The sequence below is a fragment of the Microtus pennsylvanicus genome, chromosome 2 (genome assembly GCF_037038515.1).
Source record: "Microtus pennsylvanicus isolate mMicPen1 chromosome 2, mMicPen1.hap1, whole genome shotgun sequence".
Lineage (NCBI taxonomy): Eukaryota > Metazoa > Chordata > Mammalia > Rodentia > Cricetidae > Microtus > Microtus pennsylvanicus.
Window position 1 is genome coordinate 116,059,388 of NC_134580.1, and position 20,887 is coordinate 116,080,274.

Sequence of the window (20,887 nt, forward strand, 5' to 3'; positions counted from 1 at the left end):
ACCACAACATGAGGAACTGTATTAAAGGGCAGCAGCGGTAGGGAGGTTGAGAACCAGGTGTTCTGGATGATGTGTTACTCAGAAAGACAGATGAAAGTTATTGTCTCTCTTTCCAGAAACAACACTGGACACTGCCTGTTGTGCATGGAATTTGAGGGATTTCGTGGGCACTCTGTTGAGTACATGGGGGTCTTGCCTTCCTTTTCTTCTGATTGTCCCTAGTTGATGTTCCTGATGGAGGAGAGCCTTGGATGTTAGACTTTAGGTGGCTCACGAAATAACCAGTTGTTTCCTAAACTAGTCATCAAACACGATTGGCTGTATCGGGCCACTGCAAAATACAAAGAATAAAATAGAAACCGTCAGATTGAACTGTGTACTCGATCTCTTCGGATATGTGTGCTCTGTTCAGAGTCAGACTATAAGATGTGATTCTGTTGGATTAAGTGTCAGCTGGAGAAATGCCCTTCCAAACAACCTCACTGTTGTGCTGAGAAAACTGAGTCCCTTAAAGACTGACTTGATTTCAGAGCGCACCCCCCAGTGTAGTTGAGTGGCATAGCTGAAAGGGAACTGATGTTGGTTGCAGATGTTGACACTGTGCACCTCTAGCTTTCTGAGACAGAATTGTGGAAGTGTTGATTGGTTAAGGTTTGGCTGGTTCATCTGCCTTTTTTGAACCCTCGCTGTTGACCTCTGAGAATCTGGTATGGGTTTTCCAGAGAGCCACACCACATCTTAGGCAATCTGATTTGGCTGACTGCTCTCCTAGATTCTAGAATCCTAGAATTCCACCAGTAATCAGAACAGAAGCGCTTCAGAACAAGATATAAGAGGTGAAGTTCTTGTCCAAACTAACATATCTTGAGTAGTTTGCTCATTCATTTGAATTGAAGGCAACTTGTGGTGGTGGTGGGTGTTGAACTTAGATATTGGGTGAATTCTTTCTCAAACTTGAATACCCTGGGAAAATCCTTGTGAAAATTCTGGTTTGATCCAGTTGAGATTCTGCATTCCCTAAAGATTCCTGGGGCATTCTGCCTCTGGCCCTGGGATTTCAGGTTTAGCAGCAGTGTTTGGTCTGCCAGGTCACTGTAGCCGCAAAGGCAGCTAGCTGTGTGTGCCTTTCCCATTGCCCGCCATTTACAGCCACTTCCCCAGCCTGAGTGACAGGGAGGCCTTCTGCAGCAAGCACCATCCTGGTGTGTCTACACTCAGTCGTCTTTCACTTAACTTGCACATTTTCCAAGATTTTGTACAAAGCTTGATTTTCCAAATACCTGGGATCTTTACTTTTAAAAAGAGTTCTTTTCTAAAGCATTACATAATTCCTTTTCTCAAACAACTGACTGAACTTTCCTCTTCTCTTGAGGTCAAAACCGTCGTTTTGGAAGCTTTCTTTGGGATGGATGTTGAGCTAGCTGTATGTAAAACAAATAATGACCTCAAAGCCTCACGCACTGTTCTTCTGTTTCTTGTGTTTTGTCTTTTCCCATTGACAAATAATAATGACTGTCTCGAAGTGGCTGCTTTTCCCTTTCCATTTTAATTGATTAGTTCCTACCTGAGAGGCTAGATATTGGGTTTGTAAGAAATATGTTTGGGGTTTATGCTCAGAAGGACCTGCCCCTCAGAAGTGCTTTCAAGGCAGATGTAAATGAGCCTCCAATAGAGAGAGACCCTCTGTTCAACCTCTCCTCATAGGCAGCTCATGCAGCAGCTACTTGCTTGCCTGGTGCCTTTTCCTTGGTGCCCTGTGAGTGTGTGAGTGTGTCTGTCTGTGAACATGTGTGTGGGTGTGTCTTTGAGTGATTGTGTGTGTATGTGTAATTTGTGCTGAGTTTGTATGGTATGGGATGTTTGTGTGTCTGGTGTGGTGTATGTGTGGTGGGTATGGGATTTGTGTGTGTGTTTTGTGGTGTGTGTGTTGTGAATGTATATAATGTGTGGGGTGTTTGGTGTGTGTGTGTATCGTATTGTGTGGTGGTGGGTGTGGGTGTTTGTGTGGTGTGTGTTTTGTGGTATCATGTGCGGTGTTTGTATGTGGTGTGTGTGTGTGTGTGGTGGGTGTGAATTTTTCTGTTTATCTGTAGTGGGTGTAGGTGCTTGTATGATGAGTGATATATTTGTGTGTAGTGTGTATATGTGTATGGTTTTAACTGTTTGTAGGTCAGAGGTTGATGCAGATGTCTCCCATCACTTTTTGCCTTATTTTTTGAGAAAGTCTATTCATTAGACTGTAGCTCACCTATTGGCTAGGCTAGCTTGCAGGTGAGCCTCACTTAACCCCCTCACCCATTGTTAGAGCTAGTGTTAAACGAGTGTTACAGGGACATGCTATTGTGCGTAGCTTTGGTTTTCCTTCTCTCTGTCTGTCTCTGTCTCTCTTTCTGGCAAGTACTTTAGTCACCATCTCCCCAGCCCTTCTAGATACTTTTTCAACAGGTTATTATTTCTCTAACATTATGCTCAAAGTACAGCTGAGGTGGTTGGTAAGGTACTGATGCTTGGCGTCTTAGCCTGCAGTTGATATTCCAGTAGCTGTGATAAATAAGCATTACTTGAGCTCCACCTAGAACAGGGATAGGTAACCTTGTCTCTTACACTGTGCCTGCAGTGGATTTGCCAGTGAGTTTTAATAATAATGACAGCGCAGAGGATGATCTTCTGACTGACTTAAGGATAAGGATGCTAGGGATTGAAAGACCCATTCTTGGTATGTACTGTGTTAGTTATGGTGACAGCTGGTTCTCATTTGCTTAGCCCTTGTCTTGCCAAGAAGTCACTGTGCAGGTGAATGGCCCTGGAGCGTACTTCATGGAGGGGCAGCGAGTAGCCTCTGTGCTTTGAGCACATGAGAGTCATCCTGTAGATAGAAGTAAGAGACCGTCCTTATAAATCAGTTAGCTGTGTAGCAGCTCCGGTAGGTGCTGTGTTGCTAGCCACTGCTGGGGGAGCCTGATTCCCATCTAAAGCAGAGTCCTTTTGCCTTTGATCATTTTAAATAGCGCTGTTACTGGTGCTGTGTTAGAGCTCGTGGATTATTTTATTTAAAATTTGTATAACAAGATTAAGTTTAGCCATGAGAGTGGAGTGGATTTTGAGATCTGAACAGGGCCCCCTCTGACATATTTTTAGGAAATTACAGTATCTAAACACTGATTACCAGATTTGTCTCATTTGAATGCTATTTTCATATCTAGAATTTGTCCTGTGCTTCATTCAGCTCAGCTAAGCGTGCTGGTATAAGCTCATCATAATTAACAGGCTTTTGTGACCTGGGACTCGTGTCCAAAGATCACTGCATAGCTAGAAAACATTGGGAAGCAAGCTAAATGCACGACATTCGTAAAGACTGGAAAAAGACCTCCCCACGCCAGCAAAACTGTACTTAAATGTGTTTGGTTTGGTTTTAGTACACTGATTCCCTTCAGCTTTAGAGACTAGAGAATTCTGTTCAAAATAGTTGCAAGTAAATGCTGCTAAGAGGAAGATTTTTGCCAGAAGGGGAGATTAGACATATGTGTTCCCGTTCTTTGTTAATGGGATTTGCTTGTTTGGGTTGAAGTGAAAATGTTCCTGTACTAAAGCGAAATAAACCCCTCCCTTCCTGTTTGCAAATGTATTTCATTTGCTGTTTATCTTATTTAAATATACAGTAGAACAGAAAATGTAACTGCTGTTCCTTTAATATCAGAGCTGTGCATGCTACAATAGGTGTCACTGTTTGGCTTGGTCCAATCCTGATTGGTGGCTTCAGCTATTGGCTCGGAGGGCTGGCTGGCTGACTCCCGGCTGCAGGGCTGTAATACCTACTCTCCTCTCTCCGATCCATTCACCACACAACTTCTCCGGCCGAACAGACTCGCTGGGCTCGGCACATCTTGCTAACCTAATTCAGAAAGCAAGCGCCACAGCTCTGCCTGCCGCCTTTGCTCAGCGCAGCCTCTTCAGGTGATCCAGAAAACGGCTGTTTTTATGAGCAGATAAGAAAAACAGGAATCATGATGGGAATGTATTTAACAGATCCGGTCCTGGATAAAACTTAAAGCCAGTTCCTCTTCAACATAGTGAAAAGGTCACCTTGCCTGGCTGAGAAAAGCAGCAAAATTCCAGCTTGTCTGTTTCTTTTATCATCTTAGCTCTGGCTAGCCTCTCTGCTTGGATGTTCGAGCAAATTTGGGATATCTAGCTCTAAAGAGAGACATCCTGTACTCATGGTAGATGATAAAGAAAAGAACATGAAATGTCTCACCTTCTTCTTGATGCTTCCAGAGACGGTAAAGAACAGGTCCAAGAAAGGTTCAAAGAAAGCAAACAGCGGCAGCGGCGGCAGCAGTGGCAGCGGCGGCGGCAGCAGTGGCGGCGGCAGCAAGTTGCCCCCAGTTTGTTATGAAATAATTACCTTGAAGACTAAGAAGAAGAAGAAGATGGCTGCTGATATATTCCCCCGCAAGAAACCAGCCAGCTCCAGCAGCACCACTGTCCAGCAGCACCACCAGCACAATCTCTGTAACAACAACCTCATCCCAGCCCCCAACTGGCAGGGTCTTTATCCCACCATCAGAGAAAGGTAAGTGCCCGCTGGTGTTTACTTTCAAAGTTTTCCAGTGCTGAAGTTTCTGCTTTTGCATGACCTGTAGTGCGTTTTAATATGAATCCCTGTTTCCTCTTTTCCCAGAACCTTTGCTGGTAATGGAAAGCCACCTTGTATCTTTTCCAAAACAGTACAGCTGTTTTCCTCTTAGATAAAAAATGTTTTTTTGCAAGCTGTAACATTTAAGCAGCAGGCGTGTGTCTGTGGAACAGAGAAGAGAAACCCTTCATTTGTCCTAAGCCATGTGAAAGTTTGGCTAACTTTTGAAACTTTACTTACTTCCTATGTGTCTGCGGTGATCTCAGACAGTTGTGCGGCTGGACCCTTTATTTGCTTTTTTTGCTGTGAAGTCACTGAACTTTTGTTCTTAGCCCGAGTAGCTTTTTTAAGTTTTGCATGTTGGGGAAAGAGGTGGTAAGAATGCAGACTGCTGTGAATTAATGAATTGCCTCTGTTTGTAGAAATGCGGTGATGTTCAATAATGACTTGATGGCAGATGTACATTTTGTGGTTGGACCACCAGGTGGGACTCAGCGGTTGCCAGGACACAAAGTAAGCAACAGCTGCATTACCGGTTTAGTCTTGAGATTTATTTAGAGACCCTCACAGCCCGGAGCATGGTGTGGGCAGCTTGCCGATGGCAGGCCTTGCACATTTCACCGGCTTACAGAGAAAGCAGACCCTTTCCAAGGGCTTTAGCCACACTTAATTTTGTCTTTGTTTCCTTCTGTGTAGTTATATATATCACACAGAACATGCCCTTTTCACTCTCCAGTGATAGGAAGCGTTGTAACAGGTTTGGAAAGTCTGCTGTTTACTGTTCCTATAGATAGCAGATAAATAAGCTTTGATTTTACTTATTTCACAGTGCGGGGTTTATTAATGTCAAGGTTTTGAGATATTAATAGAGATCACCTCCTGTGTGGCAATCTTATGCTCCCTGCCAGGGTGCACGTACCCTGGCTGCTGCAGAGAAGCAGGTTAGGGACTTTACACCCCCACCCCTGATTTGCTAGTTGTTTTCGGGATTGACTTGCTGAAAATGCTTTCAGTTTAGTGCGTGAAATGAGATTTCCTTTTCTCCACAGTATGTCTTAGCTGTTGGGAGCTCAGTGTTCCATGCAATGTTTTATGGAGAACTTGCTGAGGACAAAGATGAAATCCGAATACCGGACGTCGAACCTGCTGCTTTCCTCGCCATGCTGAAGTAAGCATTGTTTGTCTGTTTGGGAAGAGTTCGCTTGTGCTGTTTGTGCCCTGCTGGCTTCAAAGTCAGATGGAAGTTCTCTGTGAGGAAAGAGTCTGAAGAGAGAGGGTGCTGCTTGCCTTGTAAATGGGTTGGAGGAAACTGCTCTTCATTTTCCGTGGAAGTCATATGGAGTGTTGCAGGCATTTAGAGTCTTGTCTTAGCCTAGAGCCTAGGGGCAAACAGCTTATGTACTGAGCTGCTCTTTAACGACATTTTAGAAGAAACACAGCTTTCTGGTCTAGGTGTTATTTAATAGGTGTGTTCTCTAGAAAGCAATGTGTGTTAAGAAGGCTTTAGAGAAATCTACCTTCACTTCAGAGTTGTAGAAATTATGTGCCTTGTTTGGTTAGCAGCACTGGGGAGACGCATGTCTGCTGAGCTGTCTCGTGCTGCCAGAAGTGAACTTGTTAACTGATCTTTGCCCACACATATTTCACACACAAAATTGGACATGTTTATGGTGATGAAGAGAATTTTGAATGGTAGTTTCCTATAGATTTATTTAAGCAGTCTTCAATTAGTAATATAACAGTCTAAAATGGATTAGGTAGACTAGTTACATATTTACATAAAATGTTTCATATTTTATAGGTCTTTTGCAAACTCTTGCATTTTAATCAGGTACTAAGAATCATCTTTACCGATGTTTGATACTAGACAACAGGGTAGTTTACTATATGATTAAGCCCAATTACTGGAAGTTATAGTTATAAGGTTTTTTTTTTTTTAAACTGTATTTTCCACACACTAACATGAGTTCAAGGTTATCTCCTGGTCTGGGGATTTAAGTTCACTGGAATAAATTTTTAAAAAAAAGTTTTTGAAGAGAAATTGCCCAGTGGGCCAACCAGTTTAACAGTAGTCTCACAAACTGTTAAAACAATTAGTGTTTATTATTTACTGCCTGCTGAAAAATAAGTTACAGTCAGTTCAGTGTCTGTAGGTCCTTAATTCCTTGGTCCTGTTTATAGCTTTGAAATTGATTGGACTAGAACTTTCGCAGTGGGAAGCAGGGGGATTAAAGGCGAGTGGGTATGTGAGGTACAGTAACAGTACCTGCTCCATCACTTCTTACCTTCGGAGTCCATGAGACACAGTCGTCCAGAAACCTCTTCACCTGCCTGTGACGTCAGCTCTCTGTGACAGTGCCAGTCTGTTGTTGAGTGGGATGCCGCCCTGGTTAACGTTTTGGCCACACTGAAGTCAAGTAGAGTGTTGTATCCATGTGCACAACCAGGAAACACGAGGAAGAATGGCAGAAGGTTGCATCTTCCCCAAGTCATACTAGTACAGTTTTTAAAAATTATCCGTGGGATCAGGTGGAGGGTCAGAGTAGCACTGCAATGGGCTCCCTTTGTCTTGCTGATGTGCTGTAGTTGAGACAGTGGCTGAGGTTTCCTCCTTCTGCATCCTGGGTGAGTAGTTGTGTGTTTAGGAGAGGTGTGTTAGCTCCTGTGAATTCCAGGGTGAGACTGCAAATCCAGCCCGTGTTCTGGATCTCCCCTAGTCTAGCCTCTGGGCAAAGCAGCTGTACTACAGCTGTGTTGTTGAGTGGTCTTGCCAGTGTAACCGGCTTAGCCGTTTAGAGAAGAGCGTTTCCTGGAAGCTAAAGGCCCTTCTGTGTGTGACTGTGCAAACTTTGGCTTCTATGTGTATGTTTATATTTTTTCTTGGAAAAGCTATTTTTGATTTCCTAACTTAGGTATGTTTTACAAACATGAAATAAAGTAAGTATCACAAAAACCCATCAGATAAAGTATTCTAAGCTTTAGTGGAAAACTTAAAAGGATAAATTTTCTCAGTGTTGTTCACTGGTAGAGTTCTTATTGACTATTTTTTTTGTCCTGTAATAGATGCATATGAAAGCAATGTATTCTTCAGTTCTGAAAGTAGGAGAAATATGTGGGGGACACATGAGATCAGAAAGTTAGAACTCAAAAGATTTTTTAAAGTTAACTGAAAGGGTAGTATTGAAGTTTGAATTTGATGATTCATTGAACTTAGAACGACTTCAGAAATATTATATGTCAGATTTTATTTTGTATTTTAGAAAATTCCAAAATCTTTCAAGTGTAATTTTTGACCTTAGTGTCAAAAGACTAAGTTTTTATATGAATGTGCAAAAATCAATTGGAATAAAACTAGATATATTATACTTTAACCTTGAAAGCTCCGAGGTTAAGGGTACTGCTGTTGCAGAGGACCAGAGTTTAGGTTCTAGAACCCTATCAGATAGCGCACAACTGCCTACAATTCTAATTCCAGGGGATCCAGTGCCCTCCTCTGGTCTTCAGGAGTATCGAGGTGTACAAACATACACACATGCATATACAACTATATATAATAAATATTGTGCTAAACTGTGGGATTGGGGGTGGCAATGCTTTAACTTAATAGAGTATAATAGAATTTTGCTGTCTTTTCATAATCTTATCTGATATATAAGCATCCTTTAGATAATTGCAGTAACTCCTGTTTTGTTGAAAATATACAGAAAATGTATAGGATAGAGGATGAATGATAACACAGAGTTAATCCCTTTGATTACATAAGCTTAGTGCTGAGCTGAAATATTAGTACCTTATGAATGTGTTTCAGATGTTTTTCTAACATGTTAGCAGTAGCTGTCACATAAAATCATATTCTTGGACAGGCTTGAAGGCAGTGGCTTCCTTCCTTGCCGCACATGCTCATTTTGTGGAAATCCGCTTACACATTGGATGCTTTCTTTCAGATACATCTATTGTGACGAAATTGACTTGGCTGCGGACACAGTGCTGGCCACACTGTATGCTGCCAAAAAGTACATAGTTCCTCACCTTGCCAGAGCCTGTGTTAATTTCCTGGAGACCAGCCTGAGCGCCAAGAACGCCTGTGTGCTCCTGTCTCAGAGCTGCCTGTTTGAGGAGCCAGACCTGACACAGCGTTGCTGGGAGGTGATTGATGCTCAAGCCGAGTTAGCACTCAAGTCTGAGGGGTTCTGTGACATCGACTTCCAGACACTCGAAAGTATCCTCCGCAGGGAAACGCTGAATGCCAAAGAAATAGTGGTTTTTGAGGCAGCCCTAAACTGGGCTGAAGTAGAATGCCAGCGGCAAGATCTGGCTTTGAGCATTGAAAATAAACGCAAGGTCCTAGGAAAGGCACTGTACTTGATCCGCATCCCCACCATGGCCTTGGATGACTTTGCAAATGGTGCTGCGCAGTCTGGGGTATTAACTCTCAACGAGACCAATGACATCTTCCTCTGGTACACTGCATCCAAAAAACCAGAGCTGCAGTTTGTGAGTAAAGCCCGCAAGGGCCTGGTCCCCCAGCGTTGTCACCGATTCCAGTCATGTGCCTACCGGAGCAACCAGTGGCGCTATCGGGGTCGCTGTGACAGCATCCAGTTTGCAGTTGATAAGCGGGTGTTCATCGCAGGCTTTGGGCTGTATGGCTCCAGCTGTGGCTCTGCAGAGTACAGCGCAAAGATTGAACTCAAACGGCAGGGCGTTGTCCTGGGCCAGAACTTGAGCAAGTACTTCTCAGACGGATCCAGCAATACCTTCCCTGTGTGGTTTGAATACCCCGTGCAGATTGAGCCAGACACCTTCTACACAGCCAGCGTGGTGCTGGATGGCAATGAACTCAGCTACTTTGGACAAGAAGGCATGACGGAAGTTCAGTGTGGCAAGGTGACTGTCCAGTTTCAGTGCTCCTCAGACAGCACCAACGGCACTGGGGTACAGGGAGGGCAGATCCCCGAACTCATATTCTATGCCTGAGCCTTCCTTTCCTTGCGCATCATGAGGCACCCACATGGGCCTCCTTGCCTGACGCTTAGCTCGTCTCCAGATGTGTGGTCAGCACAGGTGATTTGTAATGAATGAAGCAGTAGGCAGTTTCTAATGTCTTTGAACCTTTTAATTATGTACAGGCTAAAATGCAACATTCCGCTTTTAACTATATGCTTAGAAGAGCCAAGTTCTTACTCAGGCTTTGTGGTCTTAGAGTTGCGTCTGTATGCCTAGGGAAATCATGTGCTTCTCCAAGTGCCCACCAACCTCCACTTTTGTACCTCTGAATAAGAGTTTGGATCGACTTGAATTTCCTTTGATGGGTGGAAGTATGTATTCTAAAGTAATAGCATCAAGTTATTTTTCAACAAAACCCTTCTCTTCCTCTCAAAATAAATAAAAACAAAAGACAGGTAAACCTCAGTGTACAATTTTGAAAGAATATTTGCTTTATAACAAGTAAACTTAGAAAGTAAACAGGCCAGTAGTCATGATTGACTCTGTTCTTTTACATTTGTTGCTCCTGGGCCTTGCTTTTATATTCTTTACATGTTAAGTTCATATATGTGTTTCATACTAAGCAGTTCCCACTCTTGGTGTAAGGAATTGGCTTTTGTGTAGACCTTGACTTCTGCTGCAAAGCAGACTTACGTTCTTTCAGTTTAGAAGACAAAATACTAGAGTGCAGCTACTTCATTGAGAATTGATGGAGTTAGAAAATTTTGCTGTCAACAGAAAAAAAAAGTTACAAACCTGCTAATTTATACTACAATGGGTAAAAGGGACGCCTGAAATTGTCCTATACAATAGTTCCATTTTTTAATGTACTCACACACAATTTGAAAAAGCCACTCTTGCCTGGTAGTTTTCGACAGCCCCCAACTCGCTCTCGCTCTCTGCCCCCCCTCCTTGTTAAGTCTTGCTGCGTAGGACTTGTGTTACTCCCCGCTCCCTCCCTTGTTAGAAGAGGACCAAACAGTGGAGGTATGGAGTAATGGTAGCACTACTTGTCAATGTGATAAAGTGCTTTTTATGCTTTTTTTTTTTTAATTGGAACATTCTTTTCTTTTCTGATCTTTGACCATAGACGATCTTATTTGTTGATTATGAGCAAGTTTCTGGACTGCTAGAGCCTGGCCTCTGGCCATCTTAAAGTGCCAATGTATGCCTGCAGGGTTTTTGAAAATGGTTCGGAGTGACACTGGGTTATACCGAGTACTCACCTCATCAGCATCCCATGCCGCTCTTATTTGTCCATGATAGCGTAAGCAAAGAGGGAAAAGCTCACAGACAACTTCTCCTTCCATGATGGCTTGTGTTGGCTTAGTGCCTGTGACCCTGGTAGTGCCCAGTGTGGTCACGAGAAACTGAAATATCCATGTGTTTCTGGGCAGCTCTTCTGCTCAGCGTGATCCTGAGATGGCTCCCCGCCACCCAGAGTGTGGTCCCTGGCCGCCTCCTTCTCCTGCTCTGCAAGCCCAAGTTGGCTTCCCTGGAGCAGGGGCTAGTCCTGGGGTGTGTGTGTCTGTCTGCGCATGCAATATGCGCATGAAAGAGTGCTTGCCAACTCAGGAACTGCCTCCTCCCTGCCTGGCTAGTGGTGGGTGTGTCAGAAATGCCTCCCACCCCCTGCTGGTGCCAGCAAGGCCCAATGAGTGACTGATTCCACTCACTGGGCTTCTGAGCCACTTCTTCCCTATAGATATGGGCTTGCGGCCTTTGGCCAGCTTCCCTGGTGGAGGAGAGCAATGGATTATGGGAAATGTTTTAATCATTTTGCCATTACTTACATCTGTTGACATAGGTGACCAAAAGCGGTTATTGGTGACAAGGATTACTTTACGAAATGATCTCTTAATTGTTTCCTAGTAAAGGAGATGACAGGTTGTAGTTTTGGCAAAGCATCAATAAAATAAAGGTACATTGTCAATTAAAATTACTTCTACAAAAGCTTTTGTTTTAAAAATTATGGTTAAACATTTCAGTAACTCATAGCTACCATACAAATTGGTAAGCCTGACCAGAAGGCACTTACTGTTAAGCCAGAGGAGAAGGAATTTTGTTTAGCACTAATCTAATGGAGTCCTGTCAGATAGTCGGGCTGGGTGTGATAGCCTTAAAGGGGCAGCATCCACCCCAACTCTTACTGTGACTTAGCTGCCCTCCATATGGCGTGGCAAGTGCAGTTCACTGAGGATGGGAAAACATAACTTTATATTAGTTATTATTATGTTTCAAAAAAGGACATGTCCACTTTCTGACCTCTGCTAAGACCTGTGGGTAAGATTGGAAAGCTGGACCTAAACTGAGAAATTTTATGTTCAGAGCCTGTCCTCTTACCTGCATTTTCAGCAAAATGAAAGCTAATGCGCTTGCTTTGGTTTTCTTTGGTAATTTTGAACTCTGTAGTTTGTAAAAATAGGAACCATTGTTCTGACAGGGCTGGCAGCTGTAGTCTAAAACACAACTTTATTACGCTGAAAACGCTGTAGATGCTTTTCCCCGCATACCTGGAAGTCTTCATTGTTGTTCATACTGGGGATAAGGGTAACTAGGCTAGCAGTTCTAATGCAGCATTCTTTAATCATATCGTAAGATAGTATTTAAGTAAACGGTCTCATTTCTACATAATTATTGCACTGAACTGTCTTTTTTTTAAGGTGTTTCAATAAGCTCAGCTAATTGAGTACACTGTAGGCAACTGTGCATCAGTGTGCTTGACTCTAGCAGCTTACAGCATTATTTATGAAGGAAAATATATAAATATGAAGTACCTCATGTTGAATGTTATTGTACTGTATTTTTAATGTAACAGTGCAGATCTTGTTAGACACATGAATGTGTATAATCATGTTAAATGCAAATAAAGTAAAACTGGTTCATAGATTCGCTTTCTTAGCATTTTTGTTTCTCCCTTGAAGGTAGTAAAAAAAAAAATTGTCACTTTGGGTACCACTGCATTTTACAGTCATCATTTCACAGGAGCATTTATATGTGAAGTTTTCAGTATCTTTCATTCCTAAAGAACATGAAATTTGAGGTAAAAGCATAAGAGAACAATGAGTATGTTAATCAGTTGCATTGTTCAAAGCCTGACTGTTCACTTAATGAGAGTGAGTGAATGGCTGCATTTATATTCCAGTTATGGAATTTGTGGTTGGCTGGCATTCCAGGCTATAGTTGCCATAGTTGCTTAAATGTCTATCTCCCCGTGCTAAGCGGGTGTTGTGCTGAACAGCATCTGGGTTCTGATGGGACCTGTATTGCTGTTTCCCAAGGTCTTAATTGGATCCAGAAATAAACTGCCAAATAAGAATTTTAGTGGAGTTGTTATATAATCAGTTCATTTCCCATTCTGTTCCCCAGTGTTCCTGCTTGTTGGTCTTTTGGATAACAATCAGGTGTATCTCCCTGTGTCATGTACATATTGCACATAACACACCTATGTACTTATATTATAAATATAAATATGTATTTATAATCACACATATACAGTTATGCACCCATACATATTTTTCCTATGCACCTCTCCAACACTTTTCTGCTAGACGTTATTGTGAATCCTGTATGTTTGTTGAGCCACTTCACCTATCTCCTTCAGACTCTACTATTTGCTGACTCAAAATGGTTTCTGGAATTATTCCTAAGCATGAGAACTGGAATCCCCCACTCGTGTCCTCATCAGCTTAAGGACAGATAGAACCTGAATTGCAAAGATCTTTAATCCACCAAGGTCTCAGCTTTTATCTCTTCTTTGCTGCTATTTCTAGTTAATCCACATGTTTGTTTTCATTATCCCAAGACAGTTGGGAATGATCCAACTCCTTTGTTGGAACCAAAGATTAACATCTCACAGAAGTTATACCTTCCTGGTTGACTGGCTTGCCTGTGAAGACTGTGGACCAAAACTTCAGAGAAAACTGGAAAGTGGAAACCAACTGGTATAAAATGTAGGGGGCCCCAAGAAGTACGTGTGCTGAAAGAGTGTGTTGAGTCTTGAAGAAGTTTCCGTAGAATTCCTAGGTGATAACATTCTTACCACAGTGAGTGCTTTCCACTTACTGACCAGTTCTTTTTCTTGTTCTAAACTTTACCCTCTGCTTTTTAAATATATATTCTAACAAAACCACTTCTGGAGAATTTTCTTTCAAAATAGAATTTATGCATTTAGTTCCATTAACATTGGTGGGTGGGAAGTTTCCCAGTTGAGAATTTGCCAGCACCGGGTGAGATGAAAATGTTTGTAAAATGGATAGCTGCCACTGAGGATACCACAGTGTCGAGCATGGGACTCTGGCTGCCATCATCTGGCTTCTGAGGAATGTTAGGCCACATTTTCTTCCCATCAACCTTTCCCCCTCTCTTGTCTTCTCTATACTTTCCTAGGGCAGTGGAGATGGTTTCCATTATGCAGTTCTGTCCTTACAATTATGGTTTAGTTTCCTGTCTGCTGAAATGTTCAGAGGAAAGCATTTTTGCTAGCAGATACTATTTTATACTCTTAATGTCTTAAAAGCCCCTAACCTCAAGGTAAGTTGAACAGCGCTGCCACCTCTGCGTTTTGGTCCGTCTGCAGGACAATTAGTTACTCGCTACTCACACCTTTAAGCTGCTGGTGGTTGTACGTTAAAGGTTTCTGTGAGGCAGTCTTTCTTCACTAAGGCCATAGCAGTATAAAAAGTTACTTAAAGAAGGACATATTTGGTTTTTATTACATTGGGAGCTGTTTTGTACTTAATAGACTGTTTCTTTTATGCCCATTATTTCATTTGTTATTATAGAAGAGAGATATGCCAGACAAAAGCTAATAAGAACAAGTCATATGAGTGACCTTGTTAATTTTAACATGAAGATGTTTTGTGTGAAATGGAATAATCTGAGATTTTTTGTATGTGGCCCTCTTCTCCGGGGCTGTACAATTTGCATTTTCTTTCCTATCAAAAGAATGGTAATGACTATTTAAAAGCCCATGAATAATATTTCAGAGCTTGAAGTAGAGAGTACTACCTTCTGTTACCCTGTAGAATGCATGAAAATGTTTGGAGACATTCTGTACATCTTAGAGAATTCGCATTTTAGTGCCTTCCAAACTAAATTTTAAATTTCTTCAGCATCTCTTACTACAGTGTTGAAACTGCATGAACGCTTAACTAATTCAAAATTGAAAGTTGCCATCGATCTTTACTCTTAAAGAAAAATTGCATTTCTAGGAATATTTATGGGTAGCAGTGGATGGACTATCAATGTCTGACTCCAGCGACGCAGAAGGTTTAACGAGTCATTCAGAGGATTAACCCACTGCTTGTTCAGTCATTGATCTTTTATTGGTGCTTTTCTTCATCACGAGCAGTCAGAGGTGCAGGGAGGCAGGCCAGGAAGATGTATGCTATAGTTTTGGGAGATTGTGGCCAAGGTCCAGGATGCTTTAATGTTAGATACAGAGGAATCAATCATAAGGGACTGAGCCCTGTTGCCCAGAAGTTCTGTTGTGGGTCTTAAATGTAGCCTAGTGACTATATCCAACAGACTTCCTCATGAGTCAGTGCTGCTGTCTGCAGATCACACAGTATCCCTGACCCAGAAAGACTAGAAGAAAGGGCTTTGGATACAAATCGGCAGAGTTGAAAGGTAGGAGAGGAAGGCTAGAGCTTCTGGTAGATCATTAGCAACGTGTACATCAGCTTCAAGAGGGGAGATGGATGATTGCTGGCATAGATGGGCAGATCATGGTGTGGAGAGCCCAGAAGAAAATCCCAGAACAAATAGATGGAGACATCCCAGTATGGCCCCAGTGTAGGTCCGTGTAGAATGAAGACACATCCTGTGTGCTGGGTTTAGAATAGGATACTGACTTAGCAGAGACAGGAAGCAAGTATTCCATGTATCAGGCTCATTTATCTGTTTGTTAAGCACAAAATAAGGCAGTGACACGTAAGGGATTTCAGAACAGACAAGACAAATTTGTGTTTTAAGCACTGAGCTCTGGGCAGGATAGGTTGGACCAGGCTGGAGGCCGAGAGAACGTTGGGTTGGGAGACTAATGCAGCTCGGAAATGCTTAAAAGGATGCAGATTATAGAAGTGGAGAGGGGAGATCCCCAGAGTATGGTTGAGTTTTGAAATACCCCATCTTAAAGGGTCTTAGCAAAGATGGCGAAACCTCTCACCTTTCTCTTGATTCTTAGGGAGTTTTGTCTGACCTAAGTAGTTGTGTTATAGAAACCCTTCAAGATTCTCCCCTTGCTTTCTTTAAAGAATAAGCTAAAATAAAATGTAGACACGGTGTACTGGCTAATGGCTCAGCCTGGACTGGCTAATGCCAGCTACTTTTAAACGTTGGTTCAATCTGCATGGGACCCGAAGCAAGTTGCTCTGCCTCTGAACCTCCCATCTCTGCAGGGAAGTGATGAAAATGCCTTTCTAGAAGAGTTAGGTGACAACAGTTAATATTCCAGAACACTTGTGACAATGCTTGGTGAACAAAAAATGCGCCTATAAATGCTAAGCAGAACAGAGATGGAGAGTCACCAAGTAAACCATAAACGTTCCTCGCCTGAGCATATGTACTTTCAACTTACACATTCCTATAGCAAGTTGTCCATGGAGACGGGGAGAAGGCCTTGGTGCTGTTCTTTTACGTCCTCACACTCAATAGCCATCTAGTTTGTAAAGCTACAAAGGCCTGTATTGTTGAGGAATTGTCATACTTTAATTAGATTTCTAATAAGAGCTTTAATTTTCTCATGTTAATGAGATACAGAAATGATTTATTATGGTGTGGATGATTCTGGCACATCAGATGCCTTCACTGCAGGATTTTTCAGATGACTGTAAAAACTGGAGGAGGATGCAATAAAGGATTCTCCAGACATTTTTCCAACAGAAGTCCATTATTTTGAAGGTTTTTTTTTAAAATAAAATCTATTAATTTCAATGTTAAAAATAACTTCTTATTGTATGGTGGTCTTAGGTGATTTAGGATGTACCTCCTGCAAATATTTTATGATTAAAACTAGTTTTAGCATCGAAGTGGTTGTTGGCAGCAAGTGTGACCTGTACTCTGAGTGATGTGAATTGTATGGGGACTGTTTGAATGGTGGGTTACATTTTAGGTAAACCCTGGTGTCCTAGAGGTACTGGTGCTTCTAACCTGGCCCCACAGTTGTTGGCAATCACATCTGCCTTGCCTGGGAGTGCCTCCATCCTTCTACATCTCAGCTGGCCCTCAGCCAGTGCCAGGACCTCTTTCCCAGGGGCACTAAGATCTGAAAGTGAATCCCTCTCCTCCTTTTGTGCCTTGAGGTTAGATTCTCTGCTCTTTTGTAGCAGAATCCTCTAAGGAATTCATTCTACAGAGATTTGCATTAGTTGGTGGAAAGGGTTTCTGATTTATGGGGTACTGAGAGGAGTAGTCAGAATTCCAAAGCTCCTGGCAAGCTGAGAGGGGCCTGTGTGTGCCGAGGCAGCTCTGCTTTCTTTCTCATCCTCTTGCAGTCCACCGGGCTTATTCTCGTGGCCCAAGAAAATGAGACACAACAACAAGAAGCGTGCCTGATATTTCAAAACGTGGCTCACAACCTGTCCTTCATCATCCAGCATTTCACTGGTCAGAGCTGGTCACATGGCCATTCAGATGCACATGGGGAACTAAGCACCTTACCCCTTACTGAGGAATACCTCAGAGAGAAGAGACCAGGGTTGTGAATTAAGAACAGGCTGACTTGTTGGGCCATGGGGATAGTCACTGAGACACAGCATTTGACTTAGGTCATAAGCCTATCAGTGGATTTGACAGTCCTTCTGGTTCCAGAACTAGTAGCCACACAGAATTAACCTACACAGACATTATTTGCACTAAAATTTTCAGTAATGAAGAACTGAGAGGGGAAAGGTGACGTTTCCACCACACTCATGGCATGAGTTCCCCAAATCCCAGTGTGGCGTGTTTTCCTCTACATGGCTAAGAAGAGATTCTTCTCGGTCCTTGCCCTCCAGGTGAAGTTTTCCACAGTCAGATCCCTGTTTTCCCTGGAGTTGATGCATACTTTAGAGGTATTAGTTTTTTCTAGTCAGCGCTTCACTTTCAAGTGTGGCCCTATTGACCTCACCGTTCAGTCTTATTCAAGAAGCCAGACCCTAGCAAAGCAACGCGTTGTGAAGACAAATGGGTGTTTGTGTTTCTGTCCATTTTTATTTACAGCATTGTTCCCTGAAGACCTTAGATGGTCCCTGGTCTTCATCCAGGTACAGGATGACAGGAACACACTGAGTTCTGACTCCGAGAGTCGGAATTGGAAAGACATTGTGTTTCAGTCTAACAGCCCACCCAGTTGTTGCCGGAAGAGTGAGTAGGGTAAAAGGTTGGCATGGGAAGAGAGATGTTAGGGACTCTAGTTGCCAAGAAACCTTGCATTGCTACTTATCTAGGGCTTCTTGCACTCATTTCTTGATTTCCTGAGGATGCCCTTCCTGACCCACAGTGTCCAACAAGGAATGCTCAGTGGTTAGGTGTCTAGGGTCATATTCAACACCAGAATGTAACAATGATAATACAGTTAAAGTTTGTTCGTGTTTAATTAGTGCTGTTGTTCTTGGTTAGAAGTCCATGGCTGTAGGTGTTATTTAGGTTGGTAATAGCATTTGGTGTGAATGAGAACCACATAGCCAGTGACTTCCTAACATTATTCACTGGTGACAGAAAATCTGGGGCTGAGGTGAACACCTTCCAGGTTGAACTTCTTCCTAGTTGTAGAATGTTAAAACTCCTGTCTCCTATTTCCCCTAGTTTTCTACACAGGAAGAAAATGTAACCCTATGAAGACAATGCCTCCAAAAAGTCTAGTCAAGCAGAGGAAGCTACATCTATTGTCATAAATGCTATCTATCTATCTATCTATCTATCTATCTATCTATCTATCTATCTATTTATTTATTATTTGAAGGCAGGATCTCACTATGTAACTCTTACTGTCCTGGAACTCACTATGTAGGTCAGCCTGCCTCTGCCTCCTGAGTGCTAGTATTAAAGGCATGCACCCCCTATACCAGGCTCTAATGGGTATGCTAATATTCCAATATGCAAATAAATTAGATGCACAAGAAAGCTACTTAAGGGTGATTGATTTGTTTAATCACTTGTAGTGGGTTTTCTCTCTGTTCTTGAATGTTGCAGTTTTGAGGCAGGATACCCAAGAACAGGGCAGATGAACCAAGCTGTTCTGCAGAGCTCAGAAGAAATGCCACTCTTCCAGGGAAACGATGACTGGTTCCATGTATTCAAGTCATCCATAGAAGCGACTTTTCTTTGGTCCCTGATGCAGCAAGGTTCCAAAAATGAGTAGGTATATCTCTGGGATACTAATGCAAAGTGTAGATCAGAAAAAGTGAAAAGGAGCAGAAAAGTGGAGGTGGGGAAGAGGTCAGATGGCAGGGCACACAGATTCCTCCAAGCTGAGAAGCCCTTGGAAGCATGAAAGAAAAGGCTTGGCCTCCTGTGGGGGCAGGGAGGTAGGGGTATGGCATAGTGCCCTGCTCTGAAGCTTAGCAGAAGTGGCTCTATTAGGTCTTCTTGTCCTGGCACCCGGATCCTGTAAGAATTTTTTTGTGGATTTGCCAAGTCTTTTGCTTAGAGATATATGAATGACCTATTCAGGACTTGCTTGGTGTTTTTCACCTTCGGGGCTTCCAAAGGGAGCATAAAGTGCAGGTCAGGCTCCTGACCCATTCAGGGGCAAGAAATGAGGCAAAGAATAAGGTAATTTCGGACAAGTTCCAACAACACTACCCTGAAGACGTGTTGAGGCTGAAAAAATACGTGAGCTTCAACATTCAACAGGAAGAGTCGGGTCTTGCCCCTGACAGCCTCCAACAAACCCTGAGGCCAAAAGATCCGAGAACTGTCCTTACTGCCTGCACACACTGCCCCAGGCTGAGTGAAGTCAGCCTCACTCAGGAAGCCAGAGGTCCTTTTGTGTCCCCACATCTTCTGTTATTTTCCTTCTTGCCTCGGTGATTTCATCTCAAGCCACCTCTGACCCCCAGCTCTGTTTCTTGAGTTGGCCAGGTGATGCCACATCCTGCTTGAGCCTCACCTTACGCCCTTCTTGAGCCTCACCTTACGCCTCCGCAGAGACTGAGGAGGAGGGAAAATGTAGAAAAGCATTAATACCTAGCTGAAAGCCAAGTGGCTTCTCTAGAGGTAGAAGACTGGAAGGGTGGTGTGGGTGGTAAAGCCTTTGGTGGCCCTGTGGGTACAGTAGTAGAAATTAGGGTGTAGGGTATGAATGTCACCAGATCCCTACTGAGTGGCTTCCTACAGCCTGAATAAATAGAATTGGTTAGGTTCTGGGTTTTGACATATGACTTCCATTTACATGAAGGACAGGTAGTCTTCCAGTCTCCTGCCTCGGTGCTCTTATTGGGCAGACATCTTACTGTGTGCTGGCAGGACACAGTTCTCATTGGTCATTATTAGAGGTTATCTTGTCAACATGCCTGACTGTGAAGAAGCTGTCAGAATCAATTGGAGTCTCTTGTTAGGGAACGCTATTTGACCATTTCCTGCTGATCTGCCATTTTGTGCTAACTGCCAAAGTGTATGTTAAATTGATGTCACCATTCCCATTTCCTCCCCAAGCACTTTCCTTTCTGGTTAACAGTGAGAACATTTGTGCAGTCATTGGTGGACCTGAGGAAACCAACACGAATTGTGAAACCTATAACTGGGGTGAATGTTTCTATTATCTAGAGATAGCCATCAAGAGAGCACATTTCCATCGTTTAGGATGAGAGAACCGTGGGTCTCCTTCAGGTAGCAAGACAAAGGATGTGGAAACATAATATGAACTAATTGCTTCCAGTGCAGAGGGAGATTCTATTCAAGCCTCATGCGTCCCCACCAAACAAAGCAAATGGAAGCAAAGGTTTATAATAGGCCAAACTTCCGGAAGAGGACATGGGCTTCACTGTAAAATCTATCATTGTGTGTTTGGAAATTTCCATTCTAAAAATTCTTTAAAACTGAGGTAGGCATAGAACCTCAGAGCTATTACATAAAATGCACTTCCTAGGTGGAAGTGACTTAACCCTTCCACTTAATTTGTGATTCTAATAGGACCCTCTCTAAACACTTAGGCTGAAGACGTAATCGCAAAGGGAACCTGGCTTGTTTTATACTCTCGTTTGAACAAAGGGCCTCTGTGGTCAACTCCACTGTGGCAATGTGTGACATAGACTCAGTTTTCCTGCTCCTGAATTTTAAAGC

At 42.8% G+C, this 20,887-nt stretch overlaps 1 protein-coding gene across 2 annotated transcripts in view; it reads left to right on the top strand.

Moving 5' to 3' along the window:
• The window catches only part of Btbd3 (BTB domain containing 3), a 30,446-nt gene extending 17,937 nt beyond the window's left edge, over positions 1 to 12,509 (top strand). Inside the window, exons 2-5 of one of the 2 annotated variants that reach the window (XM_075962309.1) lie at positions 4,276 to 4,573; positions 5,059 to 5,149; positions 5,686 to 5,804; positions 8,581 to 12,509. In XM_075962309.1, the coding sequence (XP_075818424.1) occupies positions 4,431 to 4,573; positions 5,059 to 5,149; positions 5,686 to 5,804; positions 8,581 to 9,613 (1,386 nt within the window). In that variant the 5' untranslated portion in view covers positions 4,276 to 4,430 and the 3' untranslated portion in view covers positions 9,614 to 12,509. Of the gene's footprint in view, positions 1 to 3,650; positions 4,574 to 5,058; positions 5,150 to 5,685; positions 5,805 to 8,580 lie in introns of those variants that run through there. The other variant, XM_075962308.1, reaches the window with a different exon arrangement.
• Positions 12,510 to 20,887: the final 8,378 nt, after the last annotated feature.